This window comes from Artemia franciscana, chromosome 12 (genome assembly GCF_032884065.1).
Source record: "Artemia franciscana chromosome 12, ASM3288406v1, whole genome shotgun sequence".
In the NCBI taxonomy this organism is placed as follows: Eukaryota; Metazoa; Arthropoda; class Branchiopoda; order Anostraca; family Artemiidae; genus Artemia; species Artemia franciscana.
The window spans coordinates 14,477,614-14,496,450 of record NC_088874.1 but is presented as its reverse complement, the minus strand read 5'-3'; the positions used below and the strand labels follow the sequence as shown (position 1 = coordinate 14,496,450).

General features: G+C 35.3%; 1 protein-coding gene across 1 annotated transcript in view; it reads right to left on the bottom strand.

Annotated features, from left to right (window-relative positions):
* Positions 1–18,837, bottom strand: part of LOC136033724 (U4/U6 small nuclear ribonucleoprotein Prp3-like) — a 52,812-nt gene that overhangs the window by 8,341 nt on the left and 25,634 nt on the right. Inside the window, exons 6-8 of the mRNA XM_065714615.1 lie at positions 16,360–16,609; positions 13,344–13,486; positions 6,799–7,013 (exon numbers count right to left, since the gene is read on the bottom strand). Coding sequence (XP_065570687.1) covers positions 6,799–7,013; positions 13,344–13,486; positions 16,360–16,609 — 608 coding nt within the window. The remainder of the gene's footprint in view (positions 1–6,798; positions 7,014–13,343; positions 13,487–16,359; positions 16,610–18,837) is intronic.

Below are 18,837 nucleotides of genomic sequence, written 5' to 3'. Positions count from 1 at the left end.
CTATAGATATGACATGACCAAAAATATAAATTTTGGTATTAATTTATCAGTTATTCATTGAAACATTCAAGCACTCTCTCCTTCTCTATATAATTTGAAGTCTCTCCTCCTCAGATTATTGGACTCTGTGAAACATTTCGCCACAAGGGCAATAATATGCTTTCAGATATTTCAGAGATATAACTTTGAGTTTGTAAATAGATTGGAGAGAAAAAAAGGTGACTTAGCATTTTATATTGCTGATTAACCAGATTATACTTTGCGTAGTGATCTGTGTAAGCATTTGAATGAAGTTTTTGAGTCTGTTTTCATTGAAATTTTGATTGACAACAAGAAAACTATCATTGGAGAAATATACCGCTCATCAATTGGGTCGATACCTTCTTTCCTAGGAATTTTGACAAGGTTATGTCTGAAATATGGAGAAGTAATTACGAAATTATCCTTTCAGGAGACTTCAATATTGACCTTTTAAAAACTTCATTTACAACTTCTTATGATTTTTTGTCCTCTGCTTTATCATTCAATATATTTCCTTGTATGACTTTCCCACTAGAGTTACTGACACATCTGCGACATTAATCGACATTATTTTTTCTACTTTAATGCCCAATTCGAGCTTTGTTATAACGTCTGGCATCTTTGACTACTTTCTATGCATTACAAATTATTCAGTCTCTGGTCTACCTTCAGTTCCTTCAACTCCTTATAATTTACCAGTCTGTTACCAACAGCATCAACTTAAACAGTTTAAATTTCGATTGTCTGATACCTCCTGGGAGTTTCTCACCGATTCAAGTCGGTCTATTGATAGTCTTTTGCATCAATTCTATGATCTGGTCAAAGAGGCCTTCGTCGATAGTTGATGTGTAGCCTCAGCTGCTAAAATTTCCAAGTATTCAATTCCACGTGCCTCTTGGATGACTTCGGCTCTTCTTAAGAGTACAAAAAGAAAGACTTATTTGTGACAAGCATTCAAGTCCTTTAACTCTCATCAACATCTTGAAAAGTATAAAAAATATAGAAATTTATTGAATTCCTTAATTCGTAAAACCAAGTATATTTATGGCTCCCAGATGTTCTCCAAATTCGGCAAGAATATGAGAAAAACCTGGCAACTTATAAACACAGTTCTTCATCCCAATTCTGAAAGAAATTAACTTAATTCTAATGGGCCAAATAAATTAATTTATAATGGGCTAGTAATAACTAACAGTAAGGTCATAGTGCATTAATTTTGCCCTTACTTTGCATCCATAAGAAAATTAATTTCCGAAGATATTTTGGTTGGTGCTGTTTCTACCAGTGACTTTAAAAAGTACCTCGGTCCTACTTGGCAAAATTCGATGGCTTTGGATCCGGTTTCCGAGATTGAAGTCCAAAGAATCGTCTCTGAGCTAATAGGATCTTCCTCTTGTGGACCTGACCAAATTCCTGCCAAGGCTTTAAAGTTCATTTTACCCTCTAACTCTATCTCCCCTCACCCTTCTCGTTAACTTATCATTTTTGAATGGAACTTTTAATAGTGCCCTATAATCTGCCAGATTAGTTGTTATTGATAATGAGGGTTCTAGAGCTGATTCTTCTAACTGTCAAACAATTTCTTTTTTATCAGCCTTTAGTAAAATTTTTGAAAAATTTATGTACTCTAGACTTTTGTCATTTCTTGATAAAAAATAATTTTTCCATTACAATCAGTTTGGTTTTCGCCCTAAACACAGCAGAATATGCTTGCATGACCTTGCTGAAGTTCATTCACAAGGTACTTGATGAGGGTCAAATTCAAGCCGCGATTTTCCTTGATGTCAGAAAAGCATTTGACAGGATATCACATACTTTCCTACTCTCCAAAATGGGACACATCGGGATACGGGGAAAGAGTTATCATTGGTTTGAAACTTATTTATCTGAAAGATCAGTGTTGACGCTAATCTTCAAGATCAATTCCATGTTGGTTTTGGTGTCCCTCAAGGGTCTGTCCTATGACCTGTTTTATTCCATATATTCATCAATGATCTTTTTATTGCTGTATCTGAACAAACTAAACGAAGTTGCTGTAGTGTTTGTGATTACAATTTTGTTCCACATAGTGACGCAGCTCAAGAACCAGTACTATTTGCATTTGCAGATGATAGTACCCTTGGGTGTTCAGAAGTTAAAGATTCCTCGGCTTATCAAGAAAGTGTATTCCGGTCTACAAAGAACCTTTGCTTGGTTCGATGCAAATTGCCTTGCCCTAAATCTAGTCTACTTAATTTTTGCAGATCAGATACTTCTTGTCCTTTGGTTCAAACTATTTCGACCACTCATGGTGATATAACTCGTCCCCTGATAGACATGTTCGATTCCTGGGTATTTTATTGGACAAAAATCTTTCTTTCAAACATTACTGTTTTCTCGTGAAAATTTAGCTCTTCAAAAACCTAAGAGTTATTCGGAAGCTTCGTCATTGTTTCCCTGGTTCAATAATAAAGATCCTCTTACACTCTCTCATTCAACCTTATATGTACTACTGTACAACAGTATGGCTATCAACATTCTCTTCTTTTACCTTTCCTGTTTTCAAAATATATAACGGAGCAATTAAATTAGCATCTGAGGTAACAGACCAGCTCAGCATGAATTTATCGGATGGTCAACCCACATATATCTTTCTTTCCTCTTGTTTCATTTTGAAGTATTTTCATGGACTCTTCCCTAATTTCTTCAAACAATTACATCTTTTAAATTCTGAACTACAAAAAGAATCTTGTGTTTCTTTTTCTCTCAGAAATGACATGGACGTTTTCATTCATAAAGCAAAACCATAAGATCAGATTTCAATCCAGTTTTCAGTTGTGCCACCATATAGAACTCACTATCAGTTAAAATTCAGCTATGTCATTCTTACGTACAATTTAAAAAACGGCTAACCAACCACCTCTTATGCCAAGATAGTCAGTTCTATCCTCCCTTCTTTTTCCCCCTCTATCTTTCCTTTTTTAATGTTTTTTAATTAATTTATTTTTATTAGCATGGTAGTTTTTAGTGTTGTTTAATTTATTTTTTTTTTCTTCTTGTCCTTTCTGTTTGAGTTTAGGGTTATTATTTAATGTTAAGTTTAGTCTCCCACTCTAACAGGCCAAACAGCCTTTGCGGGGGTCTAAAGTTCTGTAATTTTTTTCTGTCTCTTTTGAATAAATTGATTGATTGATTGACGTTAATTTATGTGTTATCGTATTTACATGATTAGGCAATACTTCATAAAAAGGAAGAAAGTTTAAGATACATAGAAAAATTTCCTTTTTTATTTTATATGGATTAAAAATATTATGATCCTTATCTTAAAGGAATGTTTTTTTTTTAATCGAAAAGTTCAAAATTACTAAGTATTGTTATGATAAAATATGAAAAAATGCAAAACGACTAAATCAGGCTAGCATTAAAAGAAAACTTAATCAGATTTAATTGATTTGACATCTAATTCTATTTTCTACAGCATAGAACAAGCCACAAGTACAATGACATTACAAGGGAATAAAATAATAAAAACGCACAAACATAAACAACATAATGACGTAATCATTGGTAGAAACAATAAAAAGAATGGCAAGCAAAAATAAAAATACACACTTTATTAAGCGACATCATATTATTTTAGACTTAAGGCTTAAAAAAAGGTCAAATAAAACTATAGGTCTAGTGAAAAACATTAATCAGCCTATAATTCATAAGCGCGTTTTCCTTTTAAGCTTGAGTGATTTGACATTACAGTCTTCAAGAAACTTCTTTTTTTTTATAAACCTATTACGCTATTCGACAAAATTTGGTAGTTAGTGCCTCAGTTTGAATTTTAGTATTGGCGAAATCTCACTGTGAATGGGGCTTAAAACCATAGTTCGACAATCCTCAACTCCGCGTAAAATCTGACCTTTGCAATTCTATATGTCTGATTCGATTTCTTTAAGCGGAAGATTCCGATAATGATTTTCCGCCTGCCTCATGGATGAAAAGACCTCTGAACTACTTGGATAAGGAAACTTGACGACCTGAGACAAAATAAGGTCTTTAGTCACCTGAGACTAAAGAAAAAAGCATCCTAACCTATGGTGAAAATGTCAACTAATGACTGTAATAACATGTTGTCCTTGGACACGACCCAAATGAATTTCCTGTTTACTGAAGCACAATTTACAGGCATAGACAAGCCACAAGGCTACCATTTTCTGAGCCAGTTGAAAGCTCATTGAGCGCAAATCGATCTATTATTTCTCATTGGGATGGGACAATCCTGATAACCAGTACACCAGTTGAGTTCTCGGTTCTTAAATACAACACCTGAGAACACAGGAAATACAAAAGGAGCTAGTAGTCTACTCAAAACAAGCCGCAGGAAAGAGATTTTACAGCTGCCATCACATGCACTGTATTATTCGCATTACACCGGTGACTTGACAATCTCAAGACTACTCGTCGCTATGCAATTTATTTCCATCCTTCGTATGAGTTGCTCAAAAAATGGTAGCAATTAAATCAAAGTTCAACAAGCATATTTTGGCTCGTCCGTTCTCGAGAGTTGTAACCCCAATTGTCTACAGCACTTTTAGTGCATGATACTGGCTTACAAATACGGAAAAGCTTACTGTTCGTTCAGGTACGTACAAATACATGAGACTTTTGGCTGGGTCAAAAATGTGGACAGTTTGTGGACAAGAGCTGAGTTATTTCTACTGTAACAACAAAGTGGATTCTTCTTGAGGTCTGAGCGAGATTAATTTTGACCTCTTATAATACAATCGTAAATATTGTATTCGTAAGTTATTTTGGGTTTATTTCTTCTTCTAGAGCTTCGCCTTTTCTTAGTGCTGTTCTAAAGCAAAGTTCCAATAAATAAATAAAAAAATTAATTGAGTAATACTTTGACCCTATGTTTTGAACGTTCTAATTCTCCTAAGATATTATTATTCATGAGATTGAAGACGATTTGGAAACATATTATCATTGAAAATTATGAATTGTTCCGAATATAAATATTTCAAAAGCCAATCGATAGTGATAACTTTTGACAACATCAAGAACCATGCAAGGGCTGAGTCCATAGACTTAATAGAAATGACACTGATAGTGAAAAATTACCAGCAGTTAGACCTTGAGATACGCCAACCACCGAAAAAGTACACTAAAAGGAACTCATTGGTCTAAGTTTACTTTCAGACGAAGTGTCCCATGACAATAAAATCAAGCATTGTTGAGCGTATGTCCCTTGATCAATCCCGATCGGATGATTTGAAAGAATGAAAACTTAGTAAAAAATTGGAATTAGCAGATTTCAGCACCGGCAATAATTCTACCCCCTACCTTACAAGGCAAAAATGCTGGTACATAGGCCTGCAGCTACAAACGACGCAGCTAAAAGAGGAGAAAAGTGGTTTCAAGAGTTTAAAAGACTTATAAAAAATGATGAAGAAGAGAAACAATTTTTATTACAAGCTTTGAAGTAAACCACGAAAGCATTCCCGCAACTGAAAAAAATTACGCCAAATTTAATGTCTCTTACATTGTAAACATCAAGCTAAAAGTACAGATTCAAGAAATTCCATTTCCTTTTTTGTTTTAGTTTCTATATATCATAAACTACAAGAACTCCCGCATATGATATTATATCAAACTACTAGTTTGTTCAGGATATTCACTTCAAATCACTAGCATTGCGACATCTATTTTAAAGCTTGGAACTTTTTTTTTTAAGTTGAGAACTGCCTTGAATTTACAGCACGTCATTAAAAGCTGGTCAGAAAAGACCTTTTAGTTAGTATAAAGAAATAAAAAGAGGTTAGTTTGGTTTGTAGCTGTAATTTAGAATTTCTCGTTTTAAAAAGAACCAAACTAGTGTGCATATTCTTGAAATATTTTATTTTACATTGTATTTTATATTCAACAACATCATTTCTAATTTATACCGGAAAAGGTGGAATGGTTTCCTAGGGCATTACTTTGTAAATAATCACTAACTGGCGTCTATTTCAATGTTAAGGGAAAATTCATAGTGCCCATGCGTATTCTCTTCTTCGGTATTTAGTCATTGGCAAAGAGGTGACAGTTTCCCTCAAAAAACAAAAACAACTCTAATTTCTATAAAACACTATTTTGGTTCGTCTACTAGTTAACCGAATAAAAAAAAAAAAAAATCCTGCAGAACGAAAATCCTAACTTGACTATAAGTATTTATTTATATTCGAGGTAAAAAAAACATTTTTCTTACAATAATACCTTTTTCCTACCTTGCAGTCCTTAAATTTCTGAATTAGCTTTTCATTTCTGAGGGAAATTAATCAAGGAAATATATTAAATATTATACAGTAAAACAGCTGTTTATAAACACACTTCTACATTTCAGTCAAGAACATGTCTACACACAAAAAGTACCTTAGAGGTTTCTCATCTTGTCTCCTTATTGACTCAAAACGAAATTAACTTCACTGTACATCACTTTATGTGAGTCCCCTTACCTTACTATTTCCTTACTGTCATCTATAATGGCAAAATTTTAGAGAAAAATGTCGCATTCTATACAAAAAAAGAGAAGGAAGTTCATTTCCCCTTAAAAATACCACTTTTTAAACTTTGTACACGGTCTCTTGTCTTATGCATTAAGCCTGAATGGTACGGGACCTCTGAGGGTGGTGAGGAAAAGGAGGACTAACCGGAACTAATCTACATGACGGTGCTGGGCTAAAATATGGTCAATTGCTCTTATCACCATTAGCTCAATTGTTTCTGGCTCAAGTTCTAACAATGTAAATAAGAAAAAAAAACTACCTATAAACAGCAACATGAACAACAATTGATGTATCTTCTGTATACTTTTTAAGTTTCTTCTCCTTCTTCTGTTCAATAGAAAGTGCCCGCTCTTGGTTAGCAGCTTGATGCTTAGCTTGTCTTTTAGCCATCTGAGCTCTAACGTGAGCTTCTATCTTCGTCGGGTCCATCGTTGCTTCAGTCGTGAGAGCACGCATGAAGTTGGATATCCTCAACTGGAAACATTGAATATTAGTAATAAAAAATACAATGAAAAAGAAGAAAAAAGATGATTGCATACTGTAGCTGTTCCATCTAATTTTGTGGCTCACGTTTCCTTAAATTGTGAAATTTTCTTTTTGAAGTTCTACTCCTAACTAAAAATTGTAGTGCAATAAAAAAAGAGAGATAAGAGAATTCCTGTAGCAGAAAAAATTTAATACAAACAGAAAGCAAACTTGACGAAAAAAGATTATTGCATACTGTATCTGCGCCACCATCTTTGTAGCTCAAGTTTTCTTAAACTATGCAATTTTCCTTTCAAGGTTCTACTCCTGACAATTGTAGTACTACTACTACCACTACCAACAACTCACCGCAGCACCAAGCCATCTGAGGCCAGCACGATCCTATTCCATCCCAAAATATTCTCTTTACACGCAGAAAGTTCCCATTTCCCTTAAATCTTTCTTTATGCCATCCTCACACCCCGACCAAGGACGACCTGCTTTGCGTTTAGCCCTAGACGGTCGGCCGAAAAGGTCAATCTTTGGCAATCTGTCATCCTTCATCCGCAGAATGTACCCAAGTCATCTCAAACGTTCTCTCATTACAGCCCTAGAACGCCGGATTAACCACATTTTTCGCACAGCCTACTGTTTGAAGTATGGTCAGTCAGCCGGGTACCCAGAACAATCTGTAAGCATTTTCTCTAGACAACATCTAGCAAACCTTCATCCGTTTTTCGGAGCATCCATGCTTCAGAGCCATATTTGACCACTATCATCACTGTAGCTTCTATTATGCTAATCTTGGTTTAGAGACCTATCTTCATTCCCTTCCAAACTTTTTCAACCGCGAAAAAAAAAACACCCTCAACCTTGGATATTCTGCTTTTAACATCTTCACTGCTTCCACCGTCTTTACTAATAATACTACTGAGGTTAGTGAAGTTGTCCACCTGATCAATATTTTCGTTACCCAGCGTCACCTTTTCGACGTAGCACCTTAAGTTACGTATCTTTTTCTCAGACAGTTCTATGACGAACAAATAAACATTCAAATGGGGATAAATCCATTCATTTAGACAATGAAATCAGATACAAAAGCTGAATATTTCGGTCAAAAATACAGCAATCGTCATCAGTAGAAATATTAAAATATTAAAACTGAAACTAACATATTTACACAAAACAAAATAAATAACTGTCGGGTAATTAACAAAATGATGAACTTACGGGTTATTCACTCGATGTTTTTCAGAGAGAGTTCAATGACAAAGTTCATTCAAAGTCTTGATGTAAATTTTTTGTCTTTAATCTTTCCTAACTGTAAAATAAATTTCCAATAAAGATGACAAGGCCATTTATGTCTTCTAATTGTAAACGAAATGTTAAGTTTAGAGTTGTATACTTGGTTGTTCTCATTTCCCCATATATACGACGTATCTTCGACGAAACACCTTAAATTAGGTATCCTTTTCTCGGACCACATTGCCGTTTTAGGACAAAAATCTATTTTGTAGACAGTGAAACAGATACAAAAGTCTGGATATTTCGGTCTCATATACAACGCCCGACATCAGTGGATATACTAAAGTACTAAAATTGAAACTAACATATTTATTAAATAAAAAAGAACATGTTTTTTTTAACTGCAAGTAAGGAGCGACATAAAAATTTAAAACGAACAGAAATTATTCCTTATATGAAAGAGGTTGTCCCCTCCGCAACGCCTCGCTCTTTACGCTAAAGTTTTACTCTTTCTCACAACTCTACTTTTTAAAACAATAAAAAACTCTAGCGTAAAGAGCGAGGCATTGTGGAGGGGACAACCTCTTTCATATACGGAATAATTTCTGTTCGTTTTAAATTTTAATGTCGCTCCTTACTTGCAGTTAAAAACATGTTTTTTTTAATTTAATTTCGAAACGTTTTTGAATTAATGCATGTTTTGATTTTGGCTCACCGCACATGAATAATTAAAACAAAATTTGTATACTAATGTTTTTTATTGCTAAATGGCTTTCTCAGTTTTGATAGGATGATTTTGATAAAAAAAGGGCGGGGGAGGAGGCCTAGTTGCCCTCCAATTTTCCGTTACTTAAAAATACAATTAGATTTTTTGATTTTTTTTTGTGCGAACATTTTTGTTAGTAATAAACATACGTACCTTGCGAATTAACTTACGTAACGAACTTCTATAGTTGTGTATTTTTATTATGTATATGAGGGGATTTGCCCCTTCGTCAATACCTCGCTCTTTACACTAAGGCTTGATTTTTATCCCAAATCTTAAAGAATGACCCCTGAATCACAAAGGCCGCGGAATAAATAGTTGAAATAACTAAAAATACTTTAGCGTAAAGAGCAAGGTATTGTGAAGGAGAAAACCTTCTTATATACGTAATATTTTATGTTCGTTTTAAGCTTTTATGTTACTCATTCCTTCCAGGTGAAAAAAAGTTTTTATTTATTTACTCATTGTTTCTTTTTAAATAATACTAGAAAACCCTGCGCACTCTTCATGGAAATTCTTTTCCCCCATGATAAGTTCCTCCATGGAAAGATCCTCCCACGTAACCTCATCTCCCGACCCACTCCCACTCCAACGCCGAAAAGTCCTTCTGAAAACTTCTGTACACTTCATAATAACCATAACTATATCTAAACAATGGCCAAAATTTGTAACTTGCAGCCCCTCCCCTGGGGACTGTGGGGGATTAAGTTGTCCCCAAAGACATAGTTATTATGTTTTCGACTAAGCTAAGCAGATTGGCATTCTCGAAATTTTGATCCGGCTACTTTGGGGAAAAAATGTGCGTGGGAGGGGGCCTAGGTGCCCTCCAATTTTTCTGGTCACTTAAAAAGAGCACTAGAACTTCTAATTTCCATTAGAACGAGTCTTCTTGCAACATTCTAGGACCACTGGGTCGATACAATCACCCCTGAGGAAAAAAACAACAAAAAAAAACAAACAAATAAACACGCATCCGTGATCTGTCTTCTGGCAAAAAAAATTTCCACATTTTTGTAAATAGGAGCTTGAAACTTCTACAGTAGGGTTCTCTGATACGCTGAATCTAATGGTGCGATTTTCGTTAAGATTCTATGACTTTTAGGGGCTGTTTCCCCCTATTTTCTTAAATAAGGCAAATTTTCTCAGGCTCGTAACTTTTGATGGGTAAGACTAAACTATTGGTATGAAAATTCCGTATTTTAGAGCTTCGGTTACTATTGAACCGGGTCGCTCCTTACTACAGTTCGTTACCACGAACTGTTTGATGCAAAACAAAATAAATAACTTTCGGGTCATTCACAAAATAATGAACTTCCGGGTGACTCGCTAGATGTTTTTACATCAAGACATAGCGTGAACTTTGTCATTGAACTCTCTCTGAAAAATATCTGGTGAATAACCCGGAAATTCATTATTTTGTGAATTACCCGAAAGTTTCTTTCTTTTTGTTTTATATAAATATGTTAGTTTTAATTTTAATACTTCAGTATTTCTACTGATGACGGTCGCTGTATGTGTGACCGAAATATTTAGACTTTTGTACCTTTTGCACTGTCTAAATAAATGGAATTATCCCCATTTGAATGTTTATTTGTTCGTCACATTTTTCAGCTTCACTTATTCCTAGCCCTAGTGACTTAGTCTTCTTAACATTAATTTTCAGATCTATTCTAGCACCCAGCACTCGCAAAACCTCTAAAAGTTCATTCATTTTGCTCACACTTTCATCTAGAAAGCTTAAATCATCAGCATAATATAAGCCCAGGAAAAATTTTCCACTCCATTTGATTTCGTGTTCTCTCATTGTATTTCCTGTGTTCCTTAAAGTCCATCAAATAATGCTTATAAGGGGGGATATATCACAACCCTGCTTAATTCCTGATTTAATACGAAACCAGCAGCCAACCTCATTTCCCGCCTTAACCGCAGCAGTGTTATTCTCGTACACGGTACTAATCACTCTGATGTATTTGTCTGGTAAACCAAACAAGGGTAAGTCCTCCGCTAAAGCTCTTCTATCAACAGAATCGAGCGCTTGCTAATAATCTATAAAACTGAGGACTAAAGGTGTTTGATAACTTAGGTACTTCTCAATTATTAATCTAAGAGTGAAAATTTGGTCGACACATCCTCTACCCTTTCTAAATCCACACTGTTCTTCTCTTATAACTTGGTCTGCATTATCACTCAGTCTAAAGAGTATAGCAAACTTGAAGAAAAAAGATTATTGCATATAGTAGCTGTTCCAAATAAATTATTTAACCATCACTTTTTCAAACTGTATGACTTTCCCTTCACACGGGAATTCTTAACTTGCTTTACTAGTATAATAATAATAATAAAAAATCTATTTTTCTATAAAATCCAGAAAAATCTAAAAAAAAATTATCTAACATAAGGTAGATAAGAATTGTTTACATCGAACCGTAAGAGTGGAACTACTAAAGATAATTTCATGAGAATTCCAATTACGACTTTTAGCAAAAACGACGATGATATCCTGGATTTTATTCACTACTTTTTTAAATTTGCATCTTTCCGAATTGGCCTCTCTTTTTAGTAGTGATTTTGTACGTTTGAAGTTTGATTTAAATATTCAATTTAAGTTTTACTCGTTTTAAGATTTATTCATTCATTGTGTTGCGAGAGCGACACGTTGGTTTTGTCACGTTTTTTTTTCCTATCACCCTGATTCAGCTTATTCCTAGAAAGTGGTAAGGGTCTAACCTCTGCAGTTTTTACGGAAAGTGTGGACCCTAGGCCGGATTGATGAATATGACTTTGCATTTTGGAAAGCTTCGTAGAACTCTTGCCTGGGGCCAAAAATCTATTGTTTCTACCCATTTCTGTTCGTGATTTCAACTGAGTTTATTATTCAGTTTTTTCGCACATGGGATAGCAGTAGAGAAATGGTATCAGACGTGCCTCTGAAACTTTAGAAGTCCTCACATTGCTAAAGAAATAAGAGTTTATCCTTTGCTACTTTCTAAGTAATGACGTTAGAAACATGGCCTACGGCAAAAAAGTCAACTTTTAAACTAAGACAGATAGATTTTTTTTTTTTTTGAAGGCAGTCGATAGCTCTTGATGAGCTGATCAAGGGGCTGACAACTTTAGTAGTAAGGTACACATTGAAACGCAAAAATAGGCCGATGCAGAAATGGTATCAGATGCGCCTCTTAAACTTTAAAAGCTCTCTCATTGCTAAGGAAATTGGAGTTTATCCTTTGCTCCTTTCTATGTGATGACGTTAGAAACATGGCTTCCGACAAAAAAACTCAACTTCTGAACTAAGACAGATAGACTTTTTTTTTCGATGGCAGTCGATAGCTCTTGATGAGATGATCAAAGTATATGTCATCCATTTTTTGGTAGAAAAATTCCTTCATAAGATATCCCAGTTTGAAAAATTAAAGGGCTTGACAAGCTTTAGTAGTAAGGTACCCACTGAAACTAAAAACAGGCCGATACCAATTGTGAGACATATAGGCGAGTTTTAAGCAACAGTTGGCTGTCAGCTCATAATCATATTCGCCAATGAGGGGTTCGCAACTTTTGCTAGTTGGTGTACCTATTATTTGTTTCTGGTGTATTTGATGGTAAGACCAATCTGGTTCCAGAGGTAAGACATGTAGGGGACTTGTAAGGAATAATCGGCTGTTAGACTACAATCATCTTCAGCGATGAGGGGTTTGCAACTTTTGCGAGTTGATGTACCTAGTATTTATTTTAAGATCCTTACAGATTAACAACTTCAGCGTTTAATCGGATCGAGGGAACAAAATCAAAGTGTTGCTCTCGCAACACTTTACTCGGCGAAGCCAAACAAAGGTTGCCGCAATACCTGACGTTGCCCATACAACTTAGATCTAGTTTATATTAGTACCTGTTTTACGTTTGTTTGCTATGATTGTTTATTTAATTTATGTTCGTTTTGGGTTTCAATTGTTCTTTAACAGTAATTTCTGGTCGTTTTTAGTTTGAATTATTATAGATAATTTATTTTTGCTGGTCTGAAGTTTAATATCACTCTTTACTTTTCTTTGAAACACTTTTTTGGGATTTTTTTTAAATTGTCAAAACAGAGGAAGAGTGGTTACTATTATGATTTTTGAGTTTTCACTCTGTGCCTCCTTGCATGGGTAACCAAGACCCTCTAGAATTCTTGTCACTAGACTTCCTCATTTTAGGGGGCTAATGAGTAACTGCAGAAGAAAAATCTTAATAAAAAGCTTTGTTTTTAATTATTTAGAAGTCTTAAAACAAATCGGACAGCTTTTACAAAGAGATAAACTAAGGTGAATAAGTATTTGAAAGAGCATGCGAACCTTTGGTTCAGGAGGTAGTTCAAGTCCCAGCCGGATTTTTTCCTGTTTATCCTTCCATGCTTCTCGGCGAGTAGTTCTTCGTAGTTTCTTCCGCTCCTTCTTCGTTAAGAAAACAGGTAAGAAACCTGGCAGCAAATTTGCCACTGGAAAGTAAATATTAAATTTAAATTAATCATCATGTGTACAGAAATAACTTCCAGAACAAAAAAATTCAAGTTAAAATGAATAATCCGATGACGCATATAATTAAGTACGCTTTATGATTGCAAATTAGAGGCCATGATTGTTTAGATTAAATCCATTGATTTACTGAAATGCCAGAAAAACAATATAATAGCTTAAAAGGTCTAACATGAACTCGTCCAAAGTGAAAACCAAAACGCGTCATTCAGTGAAAGGTTGAAAAGAAGAAAAAGAAATTTATGACATTTCAGAAGTTTAAATATCGGTGGAATGAGCATGCAGGGTTTTTTCTTCCTGGTGTAAATTCATTTGGAAAAAGACTTCTTAGAACAACTATAATTGCCTCGAAGTTGACTAAACAAAATAGAAAACCAATTACATCAAATGAGTCTTTATACATCATCCTTACAGTCACCGTTTTAGAAATCAACATCATAGCCCTTATAAATCACGAGCCCTTATATAAATTATGAAATGATAAACCAATTCTTTTCGCGTATGTTCGCAAATATGTTTAGAACACATTACTGCAATAGCATGTGTCACAGCATGCATTTTGACAAAACGGCTTCTAAAACGCAATTATTAATCACTAAATAGCAAAAATTATTTTGTCATTTTGCACTAAACTTTGAATAAAATACTTAAAAACATGAATTAAACACTTTGGTTTTGAACTGAACAAAAAAAAAGAAAAAAAAAGAGAAACTAAAAGATACACACTAGGCTTATTCTTACTTACCTATGTCAGCATTTCAAAATCCCTGCCTTTGTAAAAATGATCAAGTAAGACAGAAACTGAACTCACTTATTGTAAGGTACACGTAACCAAAAGCTCTTAGGGTATTTTTGCAGTAGCACTTATAAACATACCTGCGCAAAGAGGAAAGACTCACTCCCATGATTATCCAGAAGGACCAATTTCAGAACACCCAACCTCCTTCCCATTGTCAATTACCAATAATCTGACCTACTCTCTTGAATTGAAGTTGGTCAAGGTTGACTTGACCAAGCAAGTCACATTGCTCCAAGGATATCCTTTTTTGCTTTTCACTACTCAAGGTAATTTGGCCTTTGGAAGGATCAAAGTTGTTCAGAAAAACTCAAAAGCTGAAATGAGTTCAAGTCTACAAATATCAAATGTAAAACAAATTTCAAAATTCAACTATGGCAAAGAATTGGGGTCTCATCGACACAAAGCATGGGAAATCGTCCTTCAAGGGCAAAAAGATATTTTTATTTATCGATAACCCATTGAAAAGAAGAAAAAGACGATATTCATAAAAAAGAAATCCTGTAATCCATTATTATCTTCTGACACGGGCAAGATAATACGAGTCACTAAGACTAGGAATAAATGAAGGTGAAGAGATGATGTTGGGTAGCGAGAAGATCGATCAAGAGGACAGATTCACATGCCTAGGAAGTATTATTAGCAAAGACGATGACGATGGGTGTAGCGAAAATGTTAAAAGTGGAGTAGTCGAAGCCAAGGTATTTTTTTCACAATTGAAAGAAGTTTGGAAGAGTAAGAAGATAAATCTGGGAACCAAGATTAGAATATTAGAAGCTACAGTGATGACAGTGGTCTTGTATGGTTCTGAAGCGTGGGCACTCCGAAAGACGGAGGAGGATTTGCTAGATATTTTCCAGAGAAATTGCCTAGGGACTGTTTAGGGTACCCAACTGACTGACTGTATCTCAAACAGTAAGCTGTACGAAAATTTTTATTCAATCTCGCTTTCTGGGGCTATAATGAGAGAAAGGTTGAGACGGCAAGGAGAAGTTCCACGGATGAAGGAGAACAGATTACCAAAAATCGTCCTTGTCGGCCAACCACCTAGGGCCAAACGAAGAGCAGGTTGTCACCAAATAGAATGGTGGATTTTGTAAGGAAAACATTAACAGAAATTGGAACCTCTTGGGATTTGGTAAAGAGGTAGACTTTAAATAGATAGGGATGGAGGAGAAACGTGCGTAGCTGTGTTGGCCTCAGGCGGCTTGGTGCTGCAGCAAGTTGTTAGTATTAGTGGTATATGAACTACCAACATTTAAAAAGATACACTCTTGCCACTAAATGCCCTTCAGACAAGTTTCATCCCCGAGTGGGAAGACACTTACACAGCAGTCCACTTAGGGGAAGAGTGGAGGCTACTCACTGACACCCTCTGCACCCTTGAGACACAGGAAAAACTAAGTTCTAGGGTAAGGTTTTCAACTAAATACAGATGAATCTTTTTTACAAGCTAATCACCAAAGTTCGATTTAAAATCATTTCCTCGTGATTCTGCATTTGTTGATATTAAAGATAAACCATGTTAACCTTTGGAAAGAATATTTCAGCTTATTGCGGCCGTTCGAATCTTTTTCTGTCAGGTCAGTGCCCATTGTTTAATATTCAAGATATGTGAGATATGAATTCTATTCTTTCGTCACTGTTATTAGCACTGTTTTTGCTAAGGCGGCACACAAACCTACGGATTGTTCATAAGTTTTCTCCTGCTGACTTTTTCATCTCTTATAAAGAATCGAAAGCGAGGTTAAAAGAAGAGGTTTATTGGTGGTTAGGTCCTTTTATCATCTTGACCAATTGTTTCGACACATCTACTTTAGTAGTTTTGTTATGGAAAATATTTATCCGTTTATTTTCTTTGTTTAGTTTTGTCTGTACATCTCTTTTTATATGGAAAGATATTTATCAGAATTTTTAACACTCACGTGCATCAGTAAACACAAAATTCCATGTGCTTATTCTTCAAACATGAAATTGGTCCGCTAAACGGCAAATTTATACCCAAGAGAGCTCTAGCGTTTCTGAAATTTATTTACTTACTGGGTGGATTCATCTGTATAGGATGTTCGATCAACTGAGTGATAGATTCTTTGTTTAAATTACTTTCTGCGCTTTCATAGGTTGGGGAATTCAGGATGACCGAGTCCCACCATTCTACATCTGGGATGACCTCTTGCTCTTTTACTCGATCAGGACGTTTGGCAGCAGTCATCGCTAGTGTTGTTGCAGATGTAATACCAGTTTTCTTTGCAATTTGGGAGATTTCTGATTGCAGTTTTTCCAATTTTGCCTGAAAAACAACAGGGCATAAACTGAAATAGAGAAAATAAGTTAATTTGGAGTTTTCCAAATAGTGATACAGTCCGCAAAGTTTATGACTCCATTTTCCTCAAACCGATAGCTTTTTCTAATCGATGAATGCCCTCCCTTCTTTTTTTATCATAATTCTTAAGCCAAACCTTCAATATATGACAACGCTGTATAGATTTTAACAAAAAGAGAGCTAGAAGTATATTCAAATTAAAACTGACTGTAAAACAAAAAGCGTAATACCATTCTTGATTTTGTGTCCCTGAAAACTTTGGAGGGTGGTTTAAATGGGTTCTTACATTGGGTCCAGAGCTATGTCCATTGATATAATATCCTCGCAAAGACATTAGCCATAGCACAGCAAAGTGAAAAGAGACAGGACAAAATTAGCCAGACAATACTAATACTACTTCTGGGAATCTTCCTTTGCCATGGATGCCATTGTTTAAGGAAACAAAATCCCTTAAGATGTTTATTTTTTAGTAATCTCTAAGGTTTTTTTTTTTTACTATTCATCGTAAAAAGCACTTCTGATGAACACATTTAATAGATACTAACTGGGCAGCGAAGAAAAAAACTGAAGAAATTAACTAAAAAAAAGTCAAATCGAATGAAAAAAAACAGTCAAAAGGAAAGGTAAAGAGTAGAATCAGTCTTATGATAAAAGGGTGTTATCAGTAGAATCAGTCTCATGATAAAAGGGTGTTACTATACAACTGAATAAAAGCGGATATATTACTTAAATTCATAGACAAGTTCGCAATTCTTGTTTTAAAGAGAGAGAAAGAGCGTTAGAGTGAGAGAAAGAGACAAAAAGAGAACGGGGGGGCTTCGAGAACCAAATTCTTTAGATTCTTGTCTGTGAATCCTGCAAATACGACTGGTAAAATTCTAAATTTCTTTGTCATTTCCATTAAAGTACCAAAGACACTAGGAATGAATTTTCAAATTGGTCAAATATAAACTTATACAACCCTGTGAATCTTAAATCAGAAAACCCAGAAACTTAATTTTTATTGAAAAAAGATCTCCATATAGCATCATGCATTCAGAGCACTTATGTGGGGCTCCCATGGGTCAATAAAGTTAATAAAGCTGTCCACAAAGTTAATTAACAGTTTTCCTCGCAGAACTTTATTGACTTTATTGCTATCAGAAAAACGTTGAACTTTACTTCACTTTTTCAAGAAAATCCATAAAGCTCAAGATTCATTTATTTCAATACAGCTTTCATAGTATTAGCAAGAGCCTCAGCAAATAACGCTATCTCTTACAACAAAAAAGGACAAAACTAAGCATGATTAATTACATTTGTATGAAATAAAATAAAAGGATCGCTGATTAGATTTGTTCCGCATTTTATTGGCTCGAACTTATTTGTTCTTATTTCTTATTTGTTCGTGTGTCGAGTATTGGCTTTGGGGGCAATAGGAGGGGGCAATAGGAGGAGGCAACAACGTACTGTCTTTTGCACTAGCGAGGAGCGACTGTCAAAATTTGCACATGAGATGGAATCTCCGCTCTCTCAGCGTTAGTATTTTCAGCGTTGCAGCTGCAGTTACATACGTGTTATATTGGGACTCAGTATGGTTTTTTGAGCAGCCTCAAGATCGCCACTTAAGTAGTCAATGTTGTGCACCAGTGGTCCCAAAACAAGGCACGTGTATTCTAACAAGGGACGCAAATAGTAGATATACGCTAGTCGCAACTGATTCACTGGAAAATCTAGTCGTCGGAGTTCAGCGTCAGAGTCAGTGATCGTAAAGCGTGGTTGCCTTTTTTCGCTAGGTTAGAAACATGATAACTGAAAGAACAATTATTACTGAACGTCACTCCAAGAATCACTACATTTGAAGTGATAGGGAACCCTGGTTCAGGGCAAACTACGCCCCTTTGAAGCGAATTAAAACACATCACTATTGTTTTAATGACGTTAATTTGAAGTCCATTGTTTTTGCACTGATCAGTGAAACTGTCTCTCAATTTACCTTAGAACTGGAGTATTGCTTGGGATTTATCCACGAGAAATTTGAGCAAGGGGGACAGATCATCGATGTATTTAAAGCGTTCATCAAAGTCAACGAAAACATAATTGATCACAGCCAAGAACAGTAAGGCAGCCAGCTTGGTACCTTGGGGAGCACCACACTTTATCTCAGCCATTCAGAGTTGTGAACTCCAGCAAAAAGCGTAAATAGACACTAGTAA